The following is a 21519-nucleotide window of genomic DNA, read 5'->3' as shown; positions in this document are numbered from 1 at the left end:
CAGGTTTCATGCTGATATCTATTAGTTGAACTTTTTACTCCATTGACATGCGGTGTCTCCCCTCCCCTCAGCAAATTCATTTTGGTAGTTTTATTGCATCATCTTGAGTCATTTGGACAAAACTTTTACATTATTTGAATGACAACAGAATGCATTAGTAGTTGAGAGATGTGCCTTCATACTACAGTGGTTCTACGAGAGGCTGAGGTGTCTCTCCGTGACCCTACGGTGTAGTACGGTGTTAATGTCACAACCAACGCTTTATGGTAAGAGTGGAATTATACAAAGCGGGGCTGTTAGCAGAGTAAACTTTGGGTAAATGATTGGCAAGGTCAGATCTAACCTACTTAAACACAGCGTGGCTTTCATCTGCCGGTAGGTCATGTGCCCCCCCCCCCCCCCCCCCCAAAAGGAGGTGGGCGTTTTTAGATGAAATGATTCTGATACTTTTAACCCTCAAAGTCTAACATTTCGTAAGAGAAGCACCGCCACCGCTTTATTGATCTGACTGCATTACTGCTCGTTTAAAGCATAGAATCAGAGACCAGCTGATGTTGGAGTGTTGTTGATCATTAACAGGCCACTCCAATTTATTTTGAACAGTGATGCTGTGAGGCAGCACTTCACTTCCTTCTAGGAGACAGTGACTACCTGAGGCAACACTTCACTTCCCTCTACGTGAGGCAGAACTTCACTTCCTTCTAGGAGACAGTGGATACCTGCTTCTGGCTCAGCTATGCGGCCGTACCACAGCTCTCGGTCCAGGTGAGTCTCGCCTTGCTGCACGTTTGGCAGCATTGATGGGTTTGTGTTTGTTTTCTGAGAACACAAGTGAGGTTTTGTGCTGCAATTGTACTCGTAAGATGATTTAGGTTTTGGGGTTGAGGGATGATGTCAGCTCGCTCCATCTGATCTGTAATTCAGACTAGAAACAGTGAGAAATGTTCATTTATTCCTTTCATCACTGCATTTAAGAGCTGCACAAAAGTGAAGTTCAACCAGAGCAAACAACAACAACAACATGTTTCATCATGTGAAATATGAATGATTTGTTAATGACCTGTTCATCTGTTTCGATGACCGGCCTAGTTTCATAAACTGATAACTGTGATCACTGTAAATATAATCTGCTGATAAAAGCCAGATTTTGACGCTGAAGTTGTTTAAGATACCTGATGAAAGCCTGATTGTATTTGACTATTTACATCATTTCACTATTTTCCATCCAACATATTGATCTTGAATGACTGCAGCGTTCAAAGCGTTCGGGTAAAAGGACTTCAACACAGCATCTAATCTGTCAAACCGCTGCAGTCAGAGCCTCAGCATCTGTCAGCCACAATTAGAAAAAGAGCTGAGCTCAATCAACCTTATCTCACAAACAGTTAGTTTAGTGTCAGCATCTCCTCACACGCTGTGTTATCATTGTCGCCCGTGTGGTGTCACGCTGCAGGCCGGACCGTCTCCCCTCTGGAGCTCCAGCAGGTCAAGGCCACCTCGGGTCACCCAGATCTCCGGTGTGCACATCCGAGCAGACAGCGTCGACGTCAACGAGCCGCCACGAGGTGAGAGTTTCACACTCAGTAAGCAGCTGCAGCTTCTTCAGTCATTTCTGTTATTTCCCAAAATTTTTCTGAGATCTTCAATGAACAGTGAAAACAGGACAAGCACACAGGCAGTAGAGAATGTTATTACTGGAAGGCACTCCTGTGTGATGATTGTTATTGCTTTTATTATAAGGGTCACAGGCTGGTGGAGAGAGTTGCTGCCTGACAAATGACAATGAGCTCACTGTTAAGAGGCAATACAACAATATAAAAAAGAAACCTGTGCCAAATGGGGCGGGTGCTGGAAAAAAGAAGTATCGAGCAGGACAGATCTGCTCACCGTAGCTCGTTAGCAGGGTTTCAATGCTGTGTAACATTTCAAGCTCCAGACTCGTCCTCAGACAGAGAGTCCCCATCTGAATGTGTAGACCAGCATATGTGACAAACCACACCTGTTGCAAATAGTCCACATCAAATAGTAATAAGAAAAATCATTATATATATTGAGATTATGGTATTCAAAACATGTGCTCTACTTAGTACTTCATAAAGGCCTCATGTAAACAAAATATATATAACAAGCACACATGGTATACAGAACCATTTGCTCTTGCAAATTATCAGTCAAAACGTAATAAGGAAAGACATATATATGTATTAAATATACATAAATGCATATTTCAGATCATCATCCAAGGACTCACACTCATTAGCCGTCGCATACTCTACCAATTAGAGGCTCCTCTGTCTATTTACTTTTGTAATAAGTTGTTAAAGGGAAAAAAGCTACACCAAATAAGAGATGCAACAAAAGGCAGTGTGTTTTTTTAGAAGTCTGAGCAAGAGCCTGGTGCTCGAAACGTTAAAATCCTCCTAACTTTGTGTGCAGATCTGTCTGTTTCAACTCTAATAAGCTCACTGTGTACATGTCGAATCCCAGACCTTAACATAATCACATTGTATTGTGTAGCTTTTATAATTGTTTGAAATGATCTCGAACACAATATCAGGAACACTAAATTTGTCCATAAGGTTCTGCTTCATATTTCCTTCTTCCTCCTTCCTTTTACATTTTTCCTATTTCCTTCTTCCTGTTTTCCACCTCTTGTCCCTTTTGACTCTGTATCCTTCTCTTTTCCTCTCATCTCTTTAGGAAGCCACACAGCCGGGTTCCTCCGTAAACCGAGACTGTTGTCCAGTCTGCTTGCAGACGGCCAGCTTCCCAGTCCGGACCAACTGCGGCCATTTGTTCTGTGGTACGAGATTCATTAATGTGTTTATATCGTTGTTCCTTCATTGGCTGATCGGCGTAGCATCAGTGTGTTTCGAGCCTGGAAGGTTCTGTCTGATCGGCTCTCAATAGTTTTCCAGCTGTGCCTCTCACCTGACAGCTTTACTCAAATCATTCTCCTGAGAGGAGTCTGGTTTCACAGATTCAGAGAGCTAAACCTCAGATGAAATTCAAACCTTTGAGTTCAAATTCACAGAAGTAGAGAACAACTAATGAAAATGTACAATTAACCCAAATACTGAATGTGCAACTGCAGGAAGTTTGTGTCAAACGAGCAATTTGGGTGAATTTTAAGCAGATTATGAGGTTTCCTCAAAGTCTCTGTCTGGATTCTGGATTTTTCAGTCATATTTTTTTGACTAATTCAGTGTTTTCACCTCCCTGATGCTTTGCCATTGTTCTATTAGCTCTGTGGTTGTTTTAACTGCAGATTTTTCTAATGCAATGTTTACCAGAGAGGAAATTAAGGCTCTGTGAACAGCTTGTGTTTGTCTTAAATAATAATCAGTACTTAAAAAAAATTATGTCACTTAGTTTTCTTCTTAGGAATGAATGAAATCCTGGCATAAAGGACAAATAGATATTTTAGAAAAAGTAGTTTAACACCCTTTAAAATCAAGGATCCCTTGTGAAGCCCCCTTACTGGTTCAGAAGCAGTGCATTATGGTACAAACTGTTGAATGTTACAGTAGATAAAATAGTGTTGGTGTATGTGTTTGATTCTGCAGGTCCCTGTCTGATCGCCTATTGGAGACATGGGTCCTGGTTGGATGCAATCAGCTGTCCTCTCTGCAGACAGAAGGTAAAGTCTGCATGGTCCCATGAAAACACAGTCCACATTTAGTCGGTAGATCAGTTTTAATTTGAGTCAACGTTTTAGTCGTAAGTCATCCGACTGTCTCCACACAGTCAGGTCAGAATGAGCGTGAAACATGGAATAAAATGTTTCTGATTTTCCAGGTCAGTGTGCTGTGTAACCTGTTCAACGAGACTCGATCGGACCGTCAGTCAAAGGAAGTTCTCGGGGAAATCACAGACTACAACAAGCGTTATTCTGGAGCCCCGCGAAGGGTCAGTAATACTTTATCTAACCTTCTTAGAAACTGGTCTTAAAGTCTTTCCACAGTAGTTTTCCCCTATTCTCCACCCTTTACCTGCGTCTGTATCAGGTGATGAAACTCTCTATTACAGCCTGGTGAGAAATCCTCCACCGTTCCCTCTGATAGTAGGTTTGGTAATAGGAACCGTAAGGATTTATGGTCCTATACAACCAGTAACTCCAGACAATGGAGGTGTCTGGTTAACGCAGCTCGCATTGACACACCTAGCTGCCCTACTTAGGATGAGTGTTACCTTTCCTTTGAAATACGTGCACGACTGATTTCCCACATGGATCTCCTTCCATCACATGCTCTTATGATGAAATGATGGGTCTGTTTGATAAAAGGCAGAGTTGAAGTATAACAGCTGAATTTTGAGTTTAAACAGATGCATTTCCACACATTGTTTTATTATTTTTATTATAGGCAATCCATATTATTGCTAAAACGTACCCGTGCATGTCCTACAGCAAGTCTTCTTTTTGTCTGTAAAAATATCAAATGTTTACAAGACCAAACCCTAAAATATGACTTTTTAAAACTGTTTGTTGTCTTGTTATATATTGTACAGTACACTTCTCACTTTTAAGGAGACAAAATCTAAAAGTACAGAAACTTATAAAAGGAAATCTTGAGTCTATATGTGCTGCAAAAATCAGATTCTTCCTACCTCTTTTAATATTAACATGTACCACCATATGTCATGTTTGAATGCTCATATCTAGGACCATTTGATCTGACCCACCTTCTCTTCTTCACACCCTCCAGGTGACGGACTACCTGAGCGACGCTCCCCTTCTCCTGCAGCTACTGGCCCGAAGCCTGGGCGCCATCGGAGGACTCGTGTGGTTGTTTTTCTTCAGGGTGGCCCTGTGCTGCGTGGGGACCGTGGTGTCCATCTCCTCCACTCCTCAGGAACTCGCCTCCTCATCAGCAAATCCCCTGGGAACAGACCCTTCCCTGCACGGACTGCTGGGGGTCCTGGATGACCTGGTGGTGGTCATCCTGCTCCTCATCTGCGTTATCAACATCAACCAGCAAATGGCGCCAGAGAGACGAGGACGCTCTGCGAATGCTACGACCTCAGAAAGAGTGATAGGGAGTTCACTGTAGACAGATGCTGTTTGATAAAGACTTCTATTGGTTTTCTTACTTCTGGCTGTAGCTAGTTGGATTAGTGGATACAATAATATTGACTACAGCACAGTCCAGGCCTGTTTGTCAAGGGTTTACAGGGGCTATGTAAGAGTGTTATCTAAAATGCAATATCAGTGTGCTGGTTCAGCTGTGGTTACAAATTCTTATTCTGTAAGTTCCTGAGGCCTGGAGTGTTTGTTTGGGAGGAAGTCGCAATTTCATCCTTTATTTTTTACCCCCAAAAACTGTTTAGTGTCATTTTTACTCCTCCAACTGGGCAGCAAGCTGAAGACAAGCTGTCATGTCAGTACTATAATAGTACTATGTAAATACTTGACATATGTTTTTGTGTAAAATATTTATTGACTTAAATGGCATTTCTTTAAAATCATATGGCACACTACACATGCTTCTGCTGTTTTATTATGTATTTATTTAGAGTAACACTGATAATGTCAGCGGACCTTATATGTTTCGTACCAATTTGTAAAAAAAAAAAAAAATAAAAAAAAAAATAAATGTGTACAAAGTCAACAAGAAACCTCAGTTGTCTCTAAGTCATTAAGTATTACAGCAGGCATCATTAACAACACAAACAGACAAAGTACCACAGTGAGTAAAAAAGTGCATTACACGACTGAGTAATGCGAACAGGCCTTATGTTCAGTTGACCCTCCACAACCCCAAAAAGATAATACTATGACTTTGTTTACATTTCTGCTGCTGCCAGAGTATCATCACTCTGTGTTGCTGCACCAAGCAGCGGCGTTCTTGAACATGCGTAACCACGGGGAAGGTGTGAGGGACGGTCTGAAGGCCCTCGGGGCCCAGGGCCACTGCCAGCCCAGGGTGCAGCGCTCCGGGTGGGGCATCATGGCCAGGTGTCGCCCGTCCCTGGAGCAGAGCCCCGCTACTCCCTGCGGGGAGCCGTTAGGGTTCAGAGGGTACTCTTCAGTGGGACGACCCTGGTCATCAAGGTAACGGACGGGGGCGAGCCCGCCAGAGATAATCTGGTCCTGGGACAGGGAGCTACGGAACTGCATCAGACCTGTGGGGGGGGGGGGGGGGGGGGGGGGGGGGGTGCGTTATATTTAGTATAACACACACATATTCAGTATGTTCCAATACAAAGTATCTCAAAAATAACAGCATGTTCTACCGCCTCCGGTCGCATTTCTGACCCACAATCCTCTGCACAGCAAGAGGGTCAACGTTCATTGTGCAGCGTTAGGAGGAAGTAGTATGTCTCAATTGAATGCATACTGCATGCAACAGTACGTACTTTGTAAGGGCAGCTGCAGTATGTAGTAAAAGTAAAACTGTAAGGCGTCGTAGAACACACTTAATTTAAACTCAAAAACAAGCTGAGATTTATGGAGGCAACTGGCTCGAAGAAACTTCATGCAATCTCGCCAAAAACATAATTAAACTAGCCACTCATGAGTCCGTCAGAGCTTGATGTTATTATCAAAACTGAGAACAGAGGACAACAAGCAACTGTTCAGCTCTTGTGACAAGTTAAGGACGACCACATGATGGACTTGACAGTACTGCACCTTCTCCATGTGCGACCCAGACTCCCAGAGCGGAGCCCTCCATGCCTCTGAGCCAGACGGACGGGGACTCCTGGATCCCAACGCTGACGAACCGGGACTCAAACCTGCCGGACTTATTATGAGTCAGCACCACTTCAGTCTCTGGGGGGGGGAGGGAATTGGAAAGAATTAGAAAGCATTTTAAAAATCAGCAACCTCTCTGACGATAATGTTCATTTCTTCACGTATAGCTGTTGCATCGTCTCCGCTCACTGCTGCAGTATTAGTTTTCCTCTTACCTGCTCCTTCCTCTCCCACCCAGCCCAGCAGAGCGAGCAGCTGGCAGCCATTACACACTCCCAGACTCAGCGTGTCGTCCCGCCGCCGGAATCGATCAAACTCAGCCTTGGCCTTGGGGTTATATGCAACAGTAGCAGCCCAGCCTATCACGAAGGATGAAAGGAGTTAAATAATGTGTGTAACAAAGTGGTCTATGATTGTGTGAGTGTACGTATGGGTGTGTATTTGCCTTTAGCTGATCCCAGGACGTCTGCGTAGCTGAATCCACCAACGAACACGACTGCTTTGAAGGACTCCAGAGTTATGGAGCCAGAGCACAGGTCCTGCATGTTGACGTCCCACACCTACACAAAGACAAAGACAGGAGTCACACACACCAGCTGCACAGCTCAGAGCAACATATGTCCAGTTAATAAAGATCTAAATAGTTACCTCAAAGCCCGCCATGTGCAGAGACGCAGACATCTCTCGGTCTCCGTTACTGCCCTCCTCCCTGATCACGGCTACACGAGGCTGTCCTGAAAGAACAACACACATCAGAGAGAACGATGTTAAGCATCAAGCACTCAGTGGTTACAACTCAAAGATGAGGACTTTAAAATTGTATCTGGTTTGTATTCTGGCCAATTATGAACGGCCATATATCATTATTTCTAACATATTATAGAACGAATGATTAATGTAGTAATCAAAAGAATAGTTGGAGTACTTGAAATACGTCTGAATACACTAAATCGTTGTAAAAGGTACCACTCCGCTTTGGTCTTACTGAGCTGGCTGATGGTGGGCAGTTCAGAGGGGTCAAAGGTCAGTTTGAAGTAGGGCTGCGTCCTCTTGGCAAGCCCCTCCTCTTCCTGTTTAACACACGTCTCATTGGCCTGGAGGCGCTCCAGCTGGAAACTGGTGGCCTCCCATGATGCTCTGAGGTCGGGCAGCGGCTCCCTCAGAACCTCCCGTCCGTCCACACGAACGCTGACCTGAAAGACGAGTGAGGGGAACGAACGGTCACCACAGATGAGATGATAAGCGCTGACATGCGTGTGCTGAAGGTCGATGTCTCACCACAGCCTCCGGTCCAAAGCCGCAGGTTCTGCCGACGCGATGACAGAGCACGCCGGCGTCGCCGTATCTCTGACACACCGTCTCTACATCGAGCTGTGAAACCTCCAGAACCAAACCCAGCTCCTCGCTGAACAACAGCTCCAGGACTGTGCAGCAGAAACACTGCATGAGTTCATGGTTACAGCTACACAGTTAGCACCCTGTGAGTGTGAAACGCATCAGCTCACTGACCTCCAGCTCCTTGTGATGACAACTCAACATCAATCCCACGGTTCCCCGCAAACGCCATCTCTAGCAGGCAGGAAATGAGGCCGCCATCGCTGACGTCGTGTCCTGCGGTCAGAAGACGATCTGGAGGAAGAGAAATAATATCCTGGCTAAATAAATACAAATATGATAGTAAAGAAAATACACAATAAAACCACCAGGTGGCTGTGTATCACAGCACAAAGCTGTGGCCTTACGATTAGAGAAAGCTAAAGAAAGATTAGCTCACAGACTGAATCACAGTAAACAAAGCTCAGCTGTTTTCTCTCCTCTGTGCCTGCGTGAGCGAGCTCACCGTGTACGAGTTCCTGTGTGGTGTTGAAGCAGGCGGTAAACACTTGCGGCTGCTCCAGGTCAGGAGAGCAGTCTCCCAGCTGGCTGAAGCACTGAGCCAGGGCCGAGCCTCCCAGACGATGGCGGCCTGGGCTGAGAGGAACCCACAGCAACACGCCTGCAGACGGAGGACAAAAGGGTCAGAGGCTGTTACGGAGGAGCGGGTGTGGAATCTGCGTTTCTTTGTGTATTTTATAAAGAGAGAAAGATGTCTGCTGTCTGGGTGAGATGAGGAAATAACAGTAACAACGCAATCTGCATACCCAACAATTCTGCGGCTTTTATGAAGATAGACTACAGGGTGAGGTACCACACAGAGCTCAAAAAGTTATTTCAGAATAATCACTTCTAATCCGGTTCTGAATTTAAAGACGAGCAGGCTGAGCATAGGACACGTAAAGCTAAAATGCACAAAATATGTGTTTATTTATCGCAAGTCATATCGTCATCACATTATTGAACAATGTTATGGCACATCTCCCTCAAGTGTGAAATACCTTTTCCATCTGGATCCTCCAGGTCGGGCGTCACCGTGGCTGTGATGTCGGGACAAACGGCATACGCAGAAATAACCAGAGCACCTGAGACACAAGAGGCAGGAAGTTAAACGGAGATACTCACAAACACACGACTACAGACAGACACACAAATACAAACAGCGACGCCTTTTACATGCACAAAATATTACGGTTATTGCTCTTATTCCGAAAGAGACAACATTCCTTCTAAGCTGTTTACATGGCTAATGAAATAAATATATACCGCTAATATTCCCATTTACATTCACTTGTGCATACTTATAGATTAATGCATCCAGCAGGGCATTGTATAACCTCCCTCTTTCATTCCTTCAGCCAACTTCTGTAAAGAGGTCATCTTTGCAATATGTGTGCACATCCTGATGATATCCAAGTCCTTCATAATGCATGCATCCCTGCAAACTGCTGCTAGTTTATGACGCACAGAGCTGGTCATAACCTGGCAAGAGGCCGTGTGTCCTAAAACCTGATTATATTCAGAATATCCAAACAGAGTATGCCGTTTACATGACATAGTGGAATATTAGCCTGCATAGAAACGTATTTAGTGAGCGTACCCGGAGCCTTGACCGTCTCTTTCCCCACTCTGGCGGCCATACTCAGAGAGTCCTTGCCCCCGTCGACGGCCACGCCCAGCTGACCCATGACCTCACACATGGCTTTGCAGGCGTCCCACAGACGGGCCCCCTCACCGATCAGCTTGGCGGCCCACATCCAGTTTCCACTACACTTCACATCCTGAAACACACGACCGAGAGAGTTACCGAAATCCTGGACAATTATTTTAAGGTGAGACACGACGGACAAAAACATTATTCTGCTCCCATTACATGTTCTTTCAGACTAGTGAGTAAGAAAACATCCAAAATACACATTTAGGTTTTTATTTTACTACTCCGTCTATTTACATCTGTAGATTTATCCTAAATTCACCAAAAGTCAGCATTAAAGAATGCCTCATTTGCATATTTAAACATGACATTTCATAACATTGTAGGTAATCAACTGGGTCAGTTTCACGGTGATATCCATTAGTTAAAATTTCGACCCTATTCACAAGCAGTGTCTCCCCTTTTCATACAAATCGTGTGTAATCTGAACCGAATGTAACCTGAAGATCGTTGTTATTTCATTAGGTAGACAGTGCGCTCTATCCATTGTAAAAGGACTATTGTGATCCGTTGTATCTGTGATTCTCCGCTCACCTTCAGAGCTGTGACTCTGGCAAACACCAAATTGGTCAGAGCCTCTCCGACAGCCATGCGAGCCCCGGCTGCAGGACACACCAGGCCTTTAATTGGCTGCTCGCCGATGGCCGTGGCTGCTCCCTCTAGGCTGAACGGCGACAGGGCGACGACAGCCACGTCGGCCAATGGGGTGTGAAGAGGGCCGACGCATTGTTGCTGGGCAACTAGCCCCGTCACAGACCGGTCCACCTGAGAGGGGGGAGGGGGGGGCGAAGACACAGAGTCTGCACAGACGTACTCATAAAAAGACAAAGACGATGTGAGACAGGGGTGAGAGGCACACCTTGTTGGTGAGATAGCGTTTGGACGCCACAGCAGGCAAACGCAGAACTCTGTCCAGAGCGTCTTTGACTTTGAGCCCGGCAGGAAGAGACAGAGGCTGAAGAGTCGGTGCCAGACGCTCCATCTTAAACTCCTTCTGTGGCATCTTGCCCAGGACCCACTCCAGCTGCAGGTCCACAGGACAGCGGGCCCCGTCTGCCCGATCACTGCCTCCCTCGTCATCCACCAGCACAATCTGAGGGAGAAATGAGATTAAAATAAATACTGATTGATCAGTATAATTAATTCACATTTATTGACTTGATCCAGGCTGAACGTGCCTTCCCGTCTCCAGTGATGTTTCCCACGAAGTCAACAGGACACTTCTCCCTCTGACACACCCTCTCCAGGAAGTCCCTGTCCGACGGACGGAGCAGCAGGGCGTTGCTCTCCTGATACTCTGCCCCCCACAGCTCCAGCACACTCAGTGTGGGGTCACCTTTCTATAAGAGAAGAAGAAAACAACATATGTATATATATATATATATATAAAATAAATGGCCGAATGTGCAGGACTTAAGAGCAATGAAACTTTCTGTGCCTAACATGTGTTCGGGGGTTAGGGGAGAGGTTCACCATTTTTTAAATATCTGTCAACTATGGTTGTGTTTTCACCAGGTTAAATAAACTTTGTTGTCATTCTTCACCCAAGGAAAAGACATGTTATTGCCGTATGAACATGAGTGGATGCCTATGCTACTGGTAGCATTGTAGCACTGTAGGATGTCTGCTCCCACGGTTCCCTTGTCTCGAGGTCAACGTGTTTCATGGATGGGTTTTTGGTTAGATGCCCGAGTGTGTGGCTAACAGAAGCTGAAAGGATTTGAAACGAGTTGTTCAGTCTCTCTTCTAACCCGAACGTCATCACTGGGACTCCTTTAGCTTAGTGTAGGTGACGTGAAGTCACGTGACCGTGCTGCAGTTTGTTTATAGCCCAACGTTAGCTTTTTACTTCTTCTTCGACATGAAAAAAAAAGCATTAAAAAATGAGATCTTAGACGACTGAGACCAATAAAACCGGTTATTAAAAATACTCGACAGAGAGGGCGGCTCTGGTTCCTGTGCTGATTACCTTGAATCTGCTGCAGTAGATTTTGGCTCCCGCTGGCTCACTGAGCTCCTTAAGCACATTACCTGAAGGTGATAACGTGATGTTAACTTTCGTCTCATCACAGAAATCCTGAGAAAGAAAAGCAGATGTTTCGTACCATTTCCTCCCGCCCCCTGATCGTGTATACTGCAGATCGGGTTCCCGCCGCTTCTTTCCAGACACGCCCTGAGAGCTCGGTTCATCTTCTGCTCCATCTCAGCGTCTCCCCTCTGCACCGCACCCAGATCCCTGGCGCTGGAGTTGTCCCCCTGGACCTGCAAGCCACAATGTATTTAAAAAAATAAAAAAAATAAAAAAATCTGCACCAGGTGAGGTCGCTGCCGTGTGATTTACTGTTGGCGACCGTACTTGTACAGAGGAGGCCGCTCCTCCTCCCACGCCGATTCTGTACACGGGCCCTCCGATCTTCACCACCTCCATTCCTGATCGGACGAGCAGAGGGACACCGCGAGTCATTAATCGATGAGTGTGTGTAAATATAGCCTCTGCATTGATTAAACACGCTGGAGCTGAAGCATTACCCGTCTCTGCCTCTTCTTTCTTTACATGCGTATCTTCGATAGAACCGAGACCACCGCTGAACATGATCGGCTTGATCCACTCTCGCCGCTCTCCGTTAGCCAGCCGCATGCCGAAAGAACGAGCAAAACCTAGGAGGAGGGAATCAAAAGAAAAGATGAAACAATTCAACATCGATCAATCTGTCGGTAGACCGACAGAAAATCAATTACAACAAATGAAAACAGATCATTTAACAGATAAATAAAGAATGAACTGTTGGAAGAAAACCGAGGCACGCTTCAGTGGGGCTCCTACCCGACAGGACAGGTTCTCCAAACTTGTTGCCGTAGTCCGAGGCTCCATCGCTGGCCTCAACGGCCACCTGCAGCGGCGGGGCGAAGCTGGAGGGATACTCCCAGCCCTCTCCCTCAGACTCCCAGGGGAGATCGTACCCTGCGGTGACGGACAGCGAGAAACAACATACGTATTACGAACCATCGAACATTTCAAGAGAAGAAAGGGAAGCTCGACGTTTCACAGACCTGGTATGTGCAGGTTGCCGAAGCAGTATCCGGCGGTGCCGGCGATGACGTGGCCTCCCTGTCCGGCACTCTGGACGTCTCTGATACGACCTCCTGTGCCCGTGGTGGCGCCGCTGAACGGAGCTACGCCTACGAGTCAGACGGGTTGGATTAGGAAAAAGTGAATAAACATTAGCCTAGTTTTAAAATGTTTTCCAATATGTTGTCTTCTATGAAAAGACCCAAAATGAAAACTGTCGGCGGACTACTTGATTACTCTAAGAGAATTATTCATACGGCATTTGTATTGGAATGATTCTACACCAAACTGTTAGATCCATATAAGCGGTTCATCACTGTAATCACCACAAGCGGTTTAACACACTTCTGAGGAAACTACTCCTAAATGAGACTTGTATTATACTGCAAGAGTTGTGTGAGAGTCTGTAAACACATGTTTTGATGTAGTTTTACTGTTGTTAAACACAGCAACCATTTACTTCAATTCATCAAGACTTTTATCCATTTTCTGGTTCTCTGTTCTCTGTGAAGGCGTGCGAGAAAAACGTTTTCTTCAAGAATTCAAAGCAACACTGAGTGAGTAACTGATATAACATTGATTATTTTGGGGTTGAAGTGTTCCTTTAAGTTGCATCTAAACACAATGTTTTGTGCGTCCTGACCTGTCGGGAAGTTGTGCGTCTCTGCGGTGAAGATGACGTGTCTTAGAGAGTGCCGTGTCTCATAAGGACTGGCTCTGGATGGATCTTTTGGGTAAACACACTCCAGCTTCATGCCTCTGATACCACTGGAAACACACACACACACACATTTCAAATTGAGTCAGTGTGAACAGAAACACACACAGTGACGCGCGCGCGTCACTCCTACCTGCTGTTGTCGCAGAACTTGATGACGTTGTTCGGGTTGCTGTGCCGCTGGGTGTCCATTATGAGACTGAAAAGAGTCTCGTTCTGCTGCTGCCCGTCAATCTCCATCCGCCCCCGGAAGAACCAGTGACGGCTGTGCTCGCTGCGACACCGGGGCACAAAGAAAAGACCGGAGAATAATAAATAAAAAAACTCAGGAATAACATTTTCTTTTAAAGCTACAGAGCTCAACACAAAGCGCTCCCGCTAATCTCTTTGTTGCAGACAGTCCCCACCTGTTGGATTGGGCCAGGTCGAAACACTCCACACTGGTGGGGTTCCTTTCAACCCTCTGGAACATCGATGTGTAGTAGTCCAGATCCCAGGAGTCAAAGGCCAGACCTGCAACAACAACAACAACAACACACATTATGAGATTCTGCTGCCAGAAAGCAAACGCCACCAAAGATGGAAAAACATTTCATGTGAACGTCTTCGTCTGTAGAATTTGATATTTTTTAAAAAGCACCACAAACATGAACTTACAAAGAAGTTTGCACTGATTTAACACAAGATGCAAAATGAATCAAACCTGAAACACATTCACATGCACAGAGGATGTTCTGGTTATAAGCATCACACAGTATCCTAAGATTGCATTATTTCACCCTCACAGAGACAGTTCATTATAAAGGATAATTACTTTAACATTCACTGCTTTAAGATGATGGCGTGTCACCTAAATTAATTTGCGTCCCTTATATTAAACTCCACGTTTAACTCCACTGGGGAAACTAAATAGTGAAACCAACCCTTGAGGGGGAAATAATGAGAAAATCCAAGATAGGCTCTTTTTAATTACATCCTCACCTCACCGGTTGAGCACGACAGAGACGACAAAGTGTGCACTGAAATTATCCTCATCTGGTTGAGCAGCTTGAGAATATTAATGAAGCTGGGCAGCAGTGAATCAGCAGTGCGTGAACGGAGTGAGACTTTGTTAGACACGATAACAAACGGATCAAGCTAACGGTAAAGGAAAGACGTTTTTATATCTCTGTCGGGTTCTTCCCAGAATGTTGTCAGACACTTATAATAATCTGAGTCTGTCAGCAGAAACAAACGCCTTTAGTGGACGTACATTGACGGTGATTGACGTTAATGCCCGTTTAGTGTCTGCAGTCGTCTCTCAATACTGGATATAAAGTTATATAATTGTTGTCCTCGTTAGTCTCTCAGACACAGAAACATGAGAAAATACCAAAGTTACCCCTTAACATCTTTACTCAGATCTTTTATTTTTAGCTTTCTTACTTGAATAAAAGCAGCAAAGTATTTGTATCAAAATCTACATTTTGTCACAAAGAACATGAGGAACATGGTGTCACTGTCCAGGTTAACAAATACCAAAGTTGTCTTTTATGATCATTTGAAAACGTCTCACTGGGCTCCAAGAAACTGTGATTGACATGTTTCACCATCTTCTAACATTATGTAGACAACTACAGACGCAGCCATGTATTCAGGATTAATTCACAATCAGAACACGTCGCAGTGAGAGGTAGTAGAAAGTAAAACGGTCGTTTTGAGTTATGATTACACTGTTGACCCAAAACTCAGCAGCAAATTCAGATATTTTTACTTATTGTCTCTTTAGAAAAGAGTCAGCTGGAAACATGATATCTGAACCAGTCAGGTTCACGTCTCCAGCGTCTACATCCTTCATCAAATGGAGCCGTTTGTGTTTCATTAGCTTCCACATCACATCAGACACACTGAAAACATTCATGCACGTGCAACATAATCAGCAGCAGCACTGCTGTCCTGTGACTTCAACCAGCCAAGTAATAAAGTCACGCATCATGTGACATTATTACCTCCATCAGATAACACGGTGGACTGAGGCACAGGGACAGAGAGGAGAGAGGAAGGTTCAGTCAATCAAGAGGAGACTCGGTCTGAGTTACACAAGATGAAGAGGAGACCAACTGTCGAGAGAGGCTCACCCAGGTCCTCGTTTGCCGTCTCCAAAGCTGCCCGACCCGTCCCCAGGACGTCCACCTCAAACACCGGCTGCGGTTTGGTTTCCACGCTGAAGGAGGTGATGGGATGTGGATAGATGCATTCGGTCATGCTGTCGTACAGACACTCAATCAGCCTCTCTATGTCTCCATTGAGCTCCTTCACGCTCTCTCCAGTCTTTGGCTGAAGGGTGAAGAGAGACGGACCTCATCAGACTGAGCGACATGAAGTGAAAAACACAATCCTGAATCAGTACTTTAGAAGATGAGTCGTCTTTGTTTGAACACACCTTGATTAGGAACCTGCGAGACAGCTCGACCCGCGTGACGTTAGAGAGGCCGGCACTCTGGCAGATGGACACGGTGTTGGTGGACCAGGCGGTGGAGAAGTTCAACCTGAAGAGACAAACAACAAAAATTAGAGTTTAAAAGACATTTTCTTTCTAAATGTCTGATGTTTACAAAGTCGATGAGTGATCGTGTTTAATAATCGTGATTATGATTTTTGCCATAAGTGAGCAGCTGTCTATACTCGCACAAAAGGACTTTTCTCCAAAACGACTTAACTGCGAAGAATTAAAGACAACGAGTATAACCGGCAAAACGCCATAAACCAACCTCAACAGTAACATCATATCTCATATTTGTGGACTACTTCATTGCCGTTATATAAACCCTATGAAGGAAGAAGTCGAGTATCAAACGCATTATGAAGAAATGAAGGTTGAATATCTTGTAAATTGATTCGATTTGGCTGCAAAATATTAACTCAAATGTAGATTTTTAAGTTTCTAAAGCATCTACGTCATGTCTGAAGAGCGCTGATCGCCTGGTTACAAACATTCACAGTCTGTGATTACGTCACTTTCTGGCGCTCACACCACGCCCCGGCCTCACTGAACCACGCTTAGCTGCAGTACAAAAGCAGAGCCTCAGCGCGTAATAGAGCTCATTTATCAGACTGTGCGAGTACCTGGGTCCAATCTCCACCAGTTTCTCCTCGCCGCCCTCAGTGAGGTTTGGTTTGTCAGACAGCGGCTCGGCCTGCAGGGGAGGACGGAACAACCAGAGGAGAACCTCCGTCTGCTCGGCACCGAGACTGTCACAGCCTGCAGCAGAAAAACAACGAGGACATTGGGCTTTTTTTCCCCCTTTTTGAACACTTTCCGTGAGTCCACATTTCTGAAGACTTTGCCTGAGGGAATTACCCACAATTCATAGCAATTTGACATTAAACATGTGGTTACCAGGGGGAGTAAATAGATAATTTGACATTTAAGTCTCATCTCGTGAGGCAAGAGCCTGGAAAACGTTCAAATAAGTGAGTAAAAAGTATAAAATAAATACCCAGAATTGTACAGAACATGCAAAGTGTTGTCCCATTTGTATTTCTACCATTTCGAGCCCTCGCAGCCTCTCACACGCAACCTTTTAACAGGTGATGTCAGTTAAGCCCCTGAGGGTTCAGGGTTCAAGGCTTTAGAGGGGACCAGGAGGCGGAAGTCTTAAAACCTGCATTCTCTCTACTGACCAGCAGGGGGCGACTCCTCTGGTTGTATAGAAGTCTATGAGAAAATGACTCTACTTCTCTCTTGATTTATTACCTCAGTAAACATTGTAAACATGAGTTTATGGTCTCAATCTCTAGTTTCAAGTCTTCTTCAATACAGCATGATGTTCATTTAGTAAATGATGGTCCATTTAGAGTCAAACAGACCATAAAGCAGGGGATGCTTTAGGGCGGGGCTACCTTGTGATTGACAGGTCGCTGACGCTACCAGAGCTGTTTACGGCGTCTACGTCACTCCTCCTCAGTCCTAGTATGGTCACTTCTGTTCACTGGTTGCAAAAGCCAAGATGACTTGGTGGGGACACTGCGATTGGGCCACAGCGTCTTCACCACAGACCTACGAGGTGTCTCACACTCACCCGTCAGCTCCACGTTGTAGCACAGCTCCGAGGCGATGGACAGCTGGGGGTGGAGCTTGGCGGCCCTCTGCACGGCTCGCCCGTTCACCACTTCGTGACTGTAGAACCTCACTACCGCCATGACTGACGGAGAGACGGAAGGAATAAATACAGTTTAAAACAGAGACCACAAAGATCCATCACAGGAAGTCAAAGATGATGAATTGTAGGCGATGACATTGACTAACCGCGTCTAAATATTCTGAAGTGATGGATCACTGAAGTCAAAGCTGGTGATTAATGAGGCGGACCTTTATCTCCAGATCGCTTCAGGTGAAGAAGACAAACCAGTGATCAGACATCAGGCCTCCAGAACCAGGAGGTACGATCACGTCACACAGGTTTTATACTCTGTACACCGGCTCCCTGTTTGTTTTAGCACTGATTCCAACATCCGATTACCTTTAAGGCTCCAAATGATATTTTAGGCTATTTAATCACATATGAGCCTTTGTGGAGTTCTAGATCCTCGGGCAGAGGTCTTCTGAAGTCCACGATTTAAACTAAAGCACCAGAGGCTTTGGAACGACCTCCTCAATAAGGCTGTCTGAGTCAGTGTCTTCTAAACACGTACTTTAATTAGAAGTCATAACCTGATTTTATCAGAGTTGTCCGATTCTTTTATTGGGTTTTAATTTCTTGTTTATTATTTTTTTTATTTTGCCGGGATTTATGTATTTTATCATTCATTTTGGTATTTTATTTCACTTTTAGATGCTCTATAAATAAATGTATTTGTGTGATTATGATGATTATTATTCAGATAAAGGGAATGTGTGGAGGTAATTCTGCAGTAGTCTGATGGTAGATCAACCTAATCTCAGTTTATATACTTTTGACTCAAAGGTGAAAAAAAAAAATCATGATAATAACCTAGATCTAATCTAATAATCTAAATTATTCTATAACATGTTTAATAAGCAAATAGTACTTTATATATTGCATTACTGGTTGTAAACTGTATTCTCTTCTGTGCAATTGTAAGTTTTGATGTTGTATTTTTTTACTAATAAGTCTAAAAGCAATAAAGACTAAATTGTTTGATAAAAACTTTGATAAAAGTCTCTCAGAAATAAAAAAGCCATACGAGGCTCCTGTGACTTTATGCCTCTTTCATTATGAAGATGATCGTGTATCTGAGTTAAACTCAAACACAGTTAGCTGATGGATTGTGTGCATGTTGCAGGTCACACGCTGCTCAGTCAGCAGCTTTGTGTTCGTCCTCAACCACACGGAGAACAGCTACTTTTCTCAAAGTAGTTTCCCAACTCGTCTCCTCTCAGATTCATCCGAAGACAAGACAGTAAAAGAGTAAATAACAGCACAACTGTAAAATACTTTACTGTTAATCTAAATTAGGACAATCGGCTTCCTCCATGAAAGGCTTTCAACTCTGGAACACATTCAAATAAATAAATAAAATGAATTCCAGATATAAAATATTTCACAACAAAGGTGAAGTAAACCAAAACTGTTCCTATTTTCAGCTAATTGTACTTTAATTTACTAAGTAGTACTGGTCTCTGTGTGTTAGTAGTGGCGGAAGAAGTACTCAGATATATTACTTCAGTAAAAGTGAAATAACTCAAATCGTACTTAAATAAAAGTACAAAAGTATTGGCATCAAAATATACTTTGAAGTACCAAAAAGAAAAGTACAAACTGTGTAGAATGGCTCATTTCAGAATAATATACTTTATTGGATTTTAAAGATCCTTTTAATTACTTTAAATACTTCCATAATAATTATAATTCATTAGTAAATCTGCAAAGTAACTGGAATCTATAGTTAAGATAAATGAAGTGCAGTAAAACTTATATTTGCCTCTGAGATGTAGTAGAGAAGTGTAAAGTTGCCTGAAATGTTAATACTCAAGTAAAGTACAAGTACCTCAACAATAATGCTTAAGTACAGTACTTGAGTTAATATACTTAGTTACAGTACAACACTGTGTATTGTGTGGTTATTGAAAGCTGTATATTTGAATTACACTGTACATGTAAAAGCCCAACTAGAGACAGAAGAGTTGAACACATGACATTAAACTGTGTGCAGCACATCAGCTTGTGTCCCATGTTTTGTTTCTTCTAGCTAACTAAGCTAAGAGGCTAAAAGCTACCACAGTTAGCAGACCGCTAGTGAAAGTTAGCTTCACGTACCTGCAGCAGCTTCAGCCGTTGAGTGTTTCGTTTAGAGATGAAGAAGAAGAAGCTGAGACGCCTCGAGGAGTCCTGGAGGAACTTCTTCTGAACGGACTCACTGGTGGAGGTCTGGATGGTTCAGGTCTGCAGACTGACAGGATAGACCTCCACACACACGTGGGAGACGCTCCAACTGTGTGCGCATGCGCAGCCTCTGTGACTTATTGGCCAAATCCTTACGGACTCACGGACTTTGAGGCGCGCTCCCGCGAAGTCCGTGAGGGTTTAGGGCTGTCCCACTGTCAAATCGTCAAGTGTTTGAGGGCTTTCTCGCAGACATTTTGAACCCTTTATGGACCCTTTCCTTAAGTCAGCGTGGTATGCTGACTTAGCCTAAGGGAATTACCCACAAATCATTGCAATGTGACGTTAAACACGGGGTAACCAGTGGACGCATGGAGAAGTAAAAAAAAGGTAAACAAAGAGGATGGCTCAGTGTGTTCAGCCTGTCATATTAAATTTACTCAGAAACATCAAGGGTTAAAGATGGAACAAAAAATAAACATGAAATCAGAGGATATTTATTTATTTATTCATCAAATATTTGATTTTGTCATTGAATCCGTTTTGACAAAAGCGAGTAAATATATTATATGAAGTTACCTCTCAACTTGTGAGGAAAGAGTCTGAAAGACGTTCAAATCAGGGAGTACAAAGTATAAAATAAATACCCACAATTATACATCATATTTTTTTGCCGTTTTCATAGTAACGTGATATGTTGCAGCAAAGCCCTCACAGTCTCTCACACTCAACCACTTACCAGGTGACGTCAGTAAGTCCTTGAGGGTTCAGGGTTTGAGGGTTTAGGGGGGACATTGGGATTTGGCCAATCAGACAGCAGACTAGCGGGAAAGGGAAGCAGTACATGCGAAGCTTCTGTACTAGCTGTACACCAGACAGGTTTGGCTAGCTGGATGACGTCATGCTAATAACTTATTTAGCTTTTTAAAACAACGGGGACAGATCCAGCACGGACAGTTAGGGAGTGAGGGATGAGGAGGTAAGGAAACATGAGAACACCAGGACACACATGGAGAACTCTGTCAAGCTACATATTAGGCAAAGTGGACATCTTTTCTTCTACATAGTTGTCCTCAGTCTCATCTGCTTAACTTGGTCATGGAGGCATCAACATGTAATATAGATGGTAAATTAACAGTGAAAACTCATCATAGCTTAATTTAACATCAGTATTCATAATTACACTTCATGTTTACTTGTCCTGATCTTTACCTCCTATAACAAGGTCCATAGGGGCATCTCAATAAATAAACATGTTATATTATATTATATAAGTGTTATTTACTGCTTTTTTTCATGTTGGAATAAATGTTAAATATTTAACTGCAAAGTAGTAATGCGTGTTTGATACTTTAATTTTATTGCATTAAATCATACTGGGATGTTTGCTGAAATTGATACCTAGAAAATTTTCCACCAGCCGCCACTGCAAATGACTCATCGACAAACGTGTAGGGTTTCAGGGTGTGTGTGTGTGTGTGTGTGTGTGTGTGTGTATGTTTATTTGTGTGTGTGTGTGTTTGTGTGTGTGCGCTCACAAAGAACAAGCACGTTGACTTGACTGTCGGAGCCTCAGGAAATTTGAGTGACAGAACTCCTAGAATTGGGAGAAGGAGTCAGAAA

General features: G+C 44.0%; 2 protein-coding genes across 3 annotated transcripts; one reads left to right on the top strand and one right to left on the bottom strand.

Annotated features, from left to right (window-relative positions):
- The first annotated feature begins 736 nt into the window (after window positions 1-736).
- Window positions 737-5770, top strand: LOC142946225 (E3 ubiquitin-protein ligase RNF170). Its single transcript, XM_076087288.1, has 6 exons — window positions 737-765; window positions 1454-1565; window positions 2701-2803; window positions 3567-3640; window positions 3799-3909; window positions 4707-5770. Exons 1-6 carry the CDS (start codon window positions 737-739, stop codon window positions 5049-5051), a joined length of 774 nt encoding a protein of 257 aa, XP_075943403.1. The 3' UTR covers window positions 5052-5770.
- pfas (phosphoribosylformylglycinamidine synthase) lies at window positions 5486-20016 on the bottom strand. 2 transcript variants are annotated; one of them, XM_076087490.1, is made up of 29 exons: window positions 19831-20016; window positions 17859-17937; window positions 17632-17754; window positions 16676-16811; window positions 15993-16098; window positions 15688-15886; window positions 13978-14083; window positions 13704-13844; window positions 13496-13620; window positions 12834-12962; window positions 12607-12744; window positions 12312-12440; window positions 12139-12212; window positions 11888-12044; window positions 11752-11813; window positions 10961-11122; window positions 10642-10875; window positions 10317-10547; window positions 9669-9849; window positions 9070-9153; window positions 8535-8690; window positions 8204-8323; window positions 7973-8118; window positions 7680-7887; window positions 7343-7428; window positions 7140-7254; window positions 6910-7053; window positions 6632-6772; window positions 5486-6123 (listed from the first exon to the last, which is right to left on the bottom strand). In XM_076087490.1, exons 3-29 carry the CDS (start codon window positions 17750-17752, stop codon window positions 5813-5815), a joined length of 3942 nt encoding a protein of 1313 aa, XP_075943605.1. In that variant the 5' UTR covers window positions 17753-17754; window positions 17859-17937; window positions 19831-20016; the 3' UTR covers window positions 5486-5812. The 2 variants fall into 2 exon arrangements, with proteins under 2 accessions (XP_075943605.1, XP_075943604.1); XM_076087489.1 differs by lacking the exon at window positions 17859-17937.
- Window positions 20017-21519: the final 1503 nt, after the last annotated feature.

The sequence above is a fragment of the Anarhichas minor genome, unplaced genomic scaffold, assembly GCF_050575085.1.
Source record: "Anarhichas minor isolate MPS153535 unplaced genomic scaffold, ASM5057508v1 ptg000010l, whole genome shotgun sequence".
Classification (NCBI taxonomy): domain Eukaryota; kingdom Metazoa; phylum Chordata; class Actinopteri; order Perciformes; family Anarhichadidae; genus Anarhichas; species Anarhichas minor.
The sequence above is the reverse complement of the archived record's forward strand: the minus strand, read 5'-3'. Positions and strand labels throughout refer to the sequence as shown.